We start from the raw sequence: 7,688 nt of genomic DNA, 5'->3' as shown, positions 1-7,688 counted from the left end.
AGAACTAAACAGGCTGAAGCAGCTTTCAGTTTCTATGCTCCTCATATCTGGAATAAACTCCCTGAAACCTGTAGATCCGCTGCTACTCTCAGTTCTTTTAAATCAAGGCTGAAGACCTTCCTTTTTGATGCTGCCTTTCTTTAAATTAATGCTCATTTCTTTCTTATGCTGCACTGTAACTTTTATTCTGGTGTTTTATGTGTCCTAATGTTTCTATTTTGTTTTCAACTGTCTATTCATGTGTCTTATTGATTTTTAATGCTTATGACTTTTAACTGTTTGTACTTGTGTTTTATCTGTTTTAATGATTTTGTGTAAAGCACTTTGAATTGCCCTGTTGCTGAAATGTGCTATACAAATAAAGCTGCCTTGCCTTGCCTTGCCTTACTTGTATATTTCTATTTTCTGCTCATTTTTTTGCTTGTACTTTAGGCCCATTATCAATTCAGAAGTAAAGGTTGTAGTCTACTTGTTTTGTTTTGTTTTGTTTTTTTCTGAAGGGAATTTTTTGATTCTAAGTCAGTCTGATTCCCCCTCCGGAGCAGAAGGTGGCGGTAATGCAGTAATAAGCTGGATGCAACATTCTTAAATACATGAAGACGCACTTGGCTGCTAGCCTGCTATCATAGCTACTAACTATGCTACTAACGTTACCAGAAAGTTGTGAGTATCTTTGCTACTAGCTAGGCTACAGATGCTGATAACTGGAGGAAACAGTGAGTAACTGTAAGAGTGGACAGTAGAGGGTTGTAGTGAGACTTGAGTGCGTTGCTGTGAGGAAGAAGCGTGTTTTGCGGTCTTGTTGTGTTCAGTTATACCAGCTTTTATCTGAGCAACCAACGTTAACTCTAGCTAAACATAATAGACTTTCCGATGCAACATGTGTCTCTGCCTTGTGGGACGACCTGCTGCTTTGTAGGCAGATATGCTTGACACCTGTTAGCTTAAAAGTCAAACGTTACATATCGCAGCTTAACGTTAGCTTCCCACCTAACGTTAACATAACAGCAGTTCAAACTATAAAGGTAGCCTAATAAGCTGTGTTTTCATCAAAAACTTGTATCCATGTGAATTAACGTTAACCTGCATGAAGTTAGCATACAAAGCAAAAAACAGTCGTGTTTGTTGCCACTACACTTGACACACCAACCTGTGTATTGTAGCTACATATTAGTATAGGCACTCAAAATGTAAAAAATAACCAAGTAAAGGCAAAAGTGAGACATTGGCAGCCATACTCTGTTGGTAACCTATCATTAAGTGCTTTGAGGTAGTGTGTGGACATCCCAACATGATACCACATGCACAGTATAAGCAAAAGCAATCCCAAGATAAAAAGGCGCCTGCAGTTTCAGACTCTATGATGCTTCCCAAAAGATATTTTATTATGTGCAATGGCATTTAACATATTTCCATAGTACATTAATCATTGGTAATTGATTATTTGAGTCACAGAAAACACAAAATCCTTGTTTTTGGTTCATCATTTAATCTTCTGGTTATCTGTGTGAGAGTAGATGCCAAATTAATTTCTTTAAAAAGTAAAATTGTTTTTATAGTGGGCATATTGCCTAGTTAGTGATAATGAATTTTGTTTTTTCTTTTATTGGTATTGACAGAGAGACTCAACATGGCAACGCCGGTGTCTGTGCTCCGCCTGCCGAAAGGACCTGACCCCAACAGCCGCGGATTTGACCCCAAATCACCCCGTTTTATCGCTCTCTGTCGTACCTCCATTCCCACTTCGGCTGTGTCCGAGGCAGATGTTGAGCAGCTGCCAAAAGAGCAGCACGCGCGATCTGTGCTGAGGGAGAGTTTCCTCCGATGTCTACTCTCCATGACCAACAAGAAGGTTCAGTTTCACATGTATGAGAGGGTGAAGGTGGAGGCCACGTTTGGAGCGTCTGATATCGACGTGATGAACTTTCAGGTGTCGGACCTGCACACTCCCATCGGAGTGCAAAAAGAGGCACTGATCAGATGTCAGGATGTGATTTCATTCAGTTTTGATGCATGAACACTTGAGGCTTTTGTTTCCTGTTTAATCAGAATATTCTCTTTGGGGTGAGATTCACTTTGGGTGTCTCATTTGTTGCTGCAAGTGAGCTCTGTTTTCACACTGTGAGAGTTTGTAAAATTGGTTCTATTTTTGTAGGGGTTTCAATCCTGTGTTGTTCAGGCATTTGTACTTGCTTTCAAATATCCAACACTGACAGGCAGTCCCACTTGTTCAGCACAAGAGGGAGCCATATGCTTGTGTTTCAAGAGAGACGTTGCACTAAGATAAGGTGAATTCTGATTTTTGACCAAAATTTTGATTGAATGATAATGTTGCCAATGATTACTAGTGTTTTTACATTAGTTACCCACATCCGGGAAACAACTGTTTGTAATCTATACGAAAACGTAGGTAGAGAGGGAGAGACATTCACGGTTTATTTCTTTCAGCTACAGCGTAATAGGTCCAGAAAGTTGTAGAATTAATGGGGATAGCCTTTTTTAATCTACTTTCTGTCTTCCTTTTGTGATATGAATTTTCATTTAATTCAAAGCAAATGAAACCTTGCACTTTAAATTATTGACCAACTTTAATATGTGAATGGCCATGTTGTGTTCTATTTGGAAAAATTAACAAGACACTTAAAAAGATTGCTGTCTGACTAAAACACTTGTCATGCATGTGTGTAACCCTCATATCAGACATATCCATCAAAGCTATATCATATTTGATCATCTTTTTTTTTTAATCAAATATTTCATTTCCGGAGCAAATTGCATTTTCCTGTTTTCCTTTGATACACTGCTTGGAGATAGTTGTCCATAACTCCAATAGTCTTCTAGTTCATCGTTTTGTCCACGGTGTGACCAGTGTAGTGTATGTCACCCAGCATTTTCTAAGAAGCCTTCAAATTAAACATTTAATGGTTCAGGTTTGCATTTGTGAGAATATACTGCCCTTTCTTGTCTTACATTGTAGTTTATTGAGTTTTTGACTGGTTTAAAAAAACAAATATGGCGGCTGTCAAATGGTGGACAGCTGGATGTTGCAGGGAAGTGGAAACTGACTTTCAGCAGAATGAGTCGTGGCCATGCAACCGTATCGGGCAAGCAGCCGCCCCACCGAAGGATCCTGGAGAAAGACGTTCCTGCTCCTGGTTAGGGCTGGGCCATGTGGAGAAACTCAGATATTGCACTATTCATGTCCTAGTACCTGGATGCTGATATTGTGGCAATGTTATAGGGTTGATAATTGGTGCTTTAACAAAATATCTTCACAATGAGATTTAAGATAATTAGTCTTCAGTAATGTAGATATAAAGACTACCTGGGTAAAGGTAAAAAATAATAGAAGAGCTAGAACAGTCTGGTAACACAGAAAATTATCTTTACTTTAATGCTGCCTTTAAAACCAGGAAAAGACAACACTTAGCCATTTACGATAATACGATATCCAAAATATAAGATGACATCTAGTCTCATACCACAATATAAACATAATACTGACATAATGCCCAGTCCTACTCCTGGTTTGTCATACTGTTTTCTCTTTGTGGCAGTTTAGTGTTAGTAGTTGTTTTTGTGTGTCAGTAGTTTTGCGTGTCTGTGTTTGTTTTTTCTTTGCAGCCGTTTTTGCATCCGTGCAGTTGTTTTGAATTGCGTTGTAGTAGATATTTGTAGTTATTTTGCGTCCCTTGCAAACATTTTTCTCTGTAGATTTGTCTATTTGTAGTTGTTTTACTTCTTTGTTTTTCATCTCTTTGTAGTCGTTTTGCATTAGTTGCTTCTCTTTGAGGTAGTTTTATTTCTGGTCATCTCTTCTCGTCATTTTGTGTCTTTAGTCAATATGCGTCTGTAGTTGTTTTGGTTCTCTTTAAGGTCATTGTTTCCATCTTTTATTGATTGTTTTGCTTTGCTTTTTTTGTTTTACCAACAATAATTGTTAAGTCACTAGAGGTTCAGGCTCAAGGGGCCTCGAGACCCATTGAGCCCCTGGGCCTGTGTCCAGTAGGCCCATTCAGCATTCTGTGTATGAATATAGAACTTCAATCAGAACCAGAAAACACCAGAGGGAACCTTGTTCCAAAACACTTATAGAGTGCAATGTAGAGCTTAATTAATCTACCTCAAATGTACTGAGGTCTTACATGGATCAGGTGCATGTTAAATCCTTTCTAAATGTTTAAGTTGCCTAACTCTGCTGACACTAAGCCCACATCTGATGGCAGCACACTCATTTATTTGTCACTTATTCAACACCTTGGTCATAAATATAAAACAGAAGAAGAACAGGATTTGTCATTGTTTAGCAGCAGCACCATGGGTAGGGGAGGACGGGACATCAATACTATTTAATCTAACTAAAAGGTAGGTAGGTTTATTTTGCGAGTTCCCAATAAGTCATTTTATTAGAGTGCCATTAGGCGGCCGTGCTGCGTCTGTGTCTCTTTTTGTTCCTGAATTATCTGACCACTCAGTGGAGACAGTCATCACTGAGGCAGTGACTCATCCTCTCTCTCTCTCTCTCGCCCTCCCTCCCTAATCCTAAATATGACTGAAACCTCGCATGACGTCATAGACTCTGTGATTCAATCAGGAAGCCCTCAAGGACAACCAATGTTAATTTCACAGGGTCCTGCGCCTTAAGTTTTTACTCTCACCTCTGTGACATCAGCGGGGAACACACGCTACATAAACAGGGAATTCCATTTATGTTTGCTTTTGCTTCACTCTATTTCTGAAGCAAACATACTTTTTATTGTACAGTAGTTTAATTCTGACATCAACAAAAAACTGTTGGAAGACATTAATACAGATAGATACAGAAAAATAGGCAAAAGGCAGAGAATGGAAAGATGAAGTATTTCCAAGTACTGATTTTTGACTTCATATAGATATGCAATGTTATAAAATATTCAAATCTGGCCATAATAGTGTGGTCCAAACTTCTAATTTGATGATGTTGGTCAAATACTGCCATCAATTAATAAGCTCCTGCGTTGTGTTTGCCCTCTTTATCAATCTATTGTATCATTCATATGAAACCCTACGAGGTTATGTACAATTCCAGTGAACTGTAATCCAATTAGCTCATTCAACTTGTGCATGTTTCATCATAACTCAGAATGTGGTCGCTAGATTGGCACACATTAAAACTTATTATCAATATTTCTTTTAGTAACGATGGATTAGGTAACGTAATGTGAGTCTCTCCTGGTGATGAGGGCAAGGAATTCCTGCTTTCCCTACAACTCTTGGGAGTGTTTTTAGCATCTTTCACGTTATTTTTTTGGTTCTGCACCCCGCAACTTTACTGTTTAGTTGTGTGGTTGAAGAAATTAGTTAATGAAGGTTTTATTATGGGCCAGAGCAGTTTGCTACATGGGACATCTCTGCATGGCTTTGTAAATAATATAGTAAGAAAGATGTAAAAAAATGTAACACTAGTGACAGTTTTTAATCATATACGACCACAAAGACACAAAACATGTCATGTTTTTCAAGTGTGTCTTATGTGTTGCCTCTCTAGCTTCACATCATGACTGTAGGGAAATGACAAAATTAAGATATGAACATGAGAATCTACTGTATATGTTTTAAAAATGAATTGGCGATGAGAATGATCTCCTCCAAAGAGCTCGAGCTGGATTTGTGGCTGTGCACAGGGACACACTGTCTCAATGTTATCTACCCTTACTGTTTGTCTTTCCTGACCAGTCTGCTTTTCTTCAGTGCAAAAACATCTTTGTGTGTGTGTGTGTGTGTGTCAGCTACGATGGTACAAGGAATCTGCCCCGTATTACACCACTGGCCAACAGGAAGCACATTCCGCTCCTTCCTGTTTGTGGCCCTCTCTCACTTCCTTGTAAGTGTCTGATAACTCACAAAACCACTTAATCACCCTTTTGCCCCAAACTCCTGCAAGCAGCTTCAAATAATTCGGCAGTGACCTCACTGGCATGTTGGAGATGTTGGAGTAGATGATGATGATTCAAGTGATAACAAGTATTTGTATGGACTAAGTAACAGGCATTACTCTATCAGACTAATATAACACAGTAGATGACAATAAATAAAATGACGCAAAAAGAGCACAAGAAGGTTGCATGAATTTATAAATATGAGTCAAGCAGTGTGATGGGGATTTTGCACAGCCAGCTGACGAGTTCTTTACAAAACTGAAGAAAAAAAAAGTGGTTATCTGATAATTTGACTTTTCAATCTTGACCATTAAATAACATCTTTTGTAGGCATTTCGTATTTCCAGCTTCAATTAAATGTCACCTACTATTTTTCTTTTCTGTCGCTTTTATGCATCTTATTTTTTAGCTGTATTAGCACTGGACCAAAGGGATAGCAATGTCCTTCAGTATATACTTTGCCCAGACTGAAATACCTCAACAAATAGTGTTGGATTGTCATGGTATTTTGTACGGACATTTGGTCCCTTGAGGGTAAATCCTACTGACTTAGGTGATCCCCTGGTCTTTACTGTAGTGCCACCAACAGGTCAAAATACTCAATTATCCAACCTCTTTAGAGACACTTGAAAATATATGATTTTCTCGCCTAAATTTTTACCCTTAAAAAAGTGCTGCAGTTTCCACATGCTTTGGCCCTCTGGGATGACCCTGAGTTCATTGGGAAGTTAACACTCTCAACTTGTTGTTTCTAGTGGCATTGTGACACTAGGCCTTACTGACACAGAGCTACAGAGGTTAGAACACAGAATCTCTATTTCCGTCCAAGTAAATCATCTGAAAAATTGATAAAAAACACTACTGTAAGCATATTACATGGGCTATATACTAAAATAGTACTCTAGCCACATGTCTTAACTTAGAACAGAAAAAAATCCAGAAAAAAATGAGTAATAAAATGGATTTTATATGAATGTATTTCTACAGATATGTCTGTGCGTTTGTCTTATTTCTTATTTCTAAAAAAGCCAAAAAAGTGCTAAATACAAAACTTCTGAAATACAAAAACACATCCACATCACTCACAGATATGTCTGAAAGAAGTACATACATAGATTTATAGAAATAAGTAATCATAATTTCATGAAATGTTGAAATGCCATCAGAAGGCCATATTTTTGCCTTCAGACAGCTGTAAGAGATCACAGGAATAGTTTTTGTTGGCCATGTTTGATATCAATCAACTCGTCTTCTTATTGGCTACACAGGGATGCCAGTTTTATGACCTTATCTTCTAATTCGTGGGCTCCACTGTCAATCTTTCCCAGGTGGGCCCAATGGCGACTTTGCGATATTATTGGCTTAGCTTGAGGATATCTCTTGATAGGCTGATGCTATTGGCTGGGAACAAGGTTCATTGGACTCTGCAGAAGCAGCACAGATTCTAATGGTGTGTCGATTTGATTTCTAGCCCGCACAGGGAAAATGTTACAATCGATAAAAACCGAGAAATGATGCACTATCTAGATTTCTCTACGTCAAAACTTGGGCTGAAACTACAAGATTGTGAAGGGACCAGATAATTATGGATTACAAGGCTTGGATATTCTAATACCTTAGGGTGTTTTCGATGTAGGAAACTGAGGTTTTTGGCGATCTTTCACCGCTGTGGTTAAAGACACGAGGAGACAGGTAGGAAACACACACTCGATTAGACTCAAATCTTTCTGTGTTTCTTTACCTCAGAACATGATTATAACCGTTGTGAGT

The 7,688-nt window shown here is 38.4% G+C and overlaps 1 protein-coding gene across 2 annotated transcripts; it reads left to right on the top strand.

Moving 5' to 3' along the window:
- Window positions 1-566: 566 nt before the first annotated feature.
- Window positions 567-2,927, top strand: gemin7 (gem (nuclear organelle) associated protein 7). Of its 2 annotated transcripts, none has more exons than XM_034867847.1 (2): window positions 567-716; window positions 1,610-2,927. In XM_034867847.1, the coding sequence occupies exon 2, from the start codon at window positions 1,631-1,633 to the stop codon at window positions 2,015-2,017; it is 387 nt and encodes a 128-aa protein (XP_034723738.1). In that variant the 5' UTR covers window positions 567-716; window positions 1,610-1,630; the 3' UTR covers window positions 2,018-2,927. The 2 variants fall into 2 exon arrangements, with proteins under 2 accessions (XP_034723738.1, XP_034723737.1); XM_034867846.1 differs by having other exon boundaries at window positions 572-716; window positions 1,620-2,927.
- Window positions 2,928-7,688: the final 4,761 nt, after the last annotated feature.

This window comes from Etheostoma cragini, chromosome 3 (genome assembly GCF_013103735.1).
Source record: "Etheostoma cragini isolate CJK2018 chromosome 3, CSU_Ecrag_1.0, whole genome shotgun sequence".
Lineage (NCBI taxonomy): Eukaryota > Metazoa > Chordata > Actinopteri > Perciformes > Percidae > Etheostoma > Etheostoma cragini.
The sequence above is the reverse complement of the archived record's forward strand: the minus strand, read 5'-3'. Positions and strand labels throughout refer to the sequence as shown.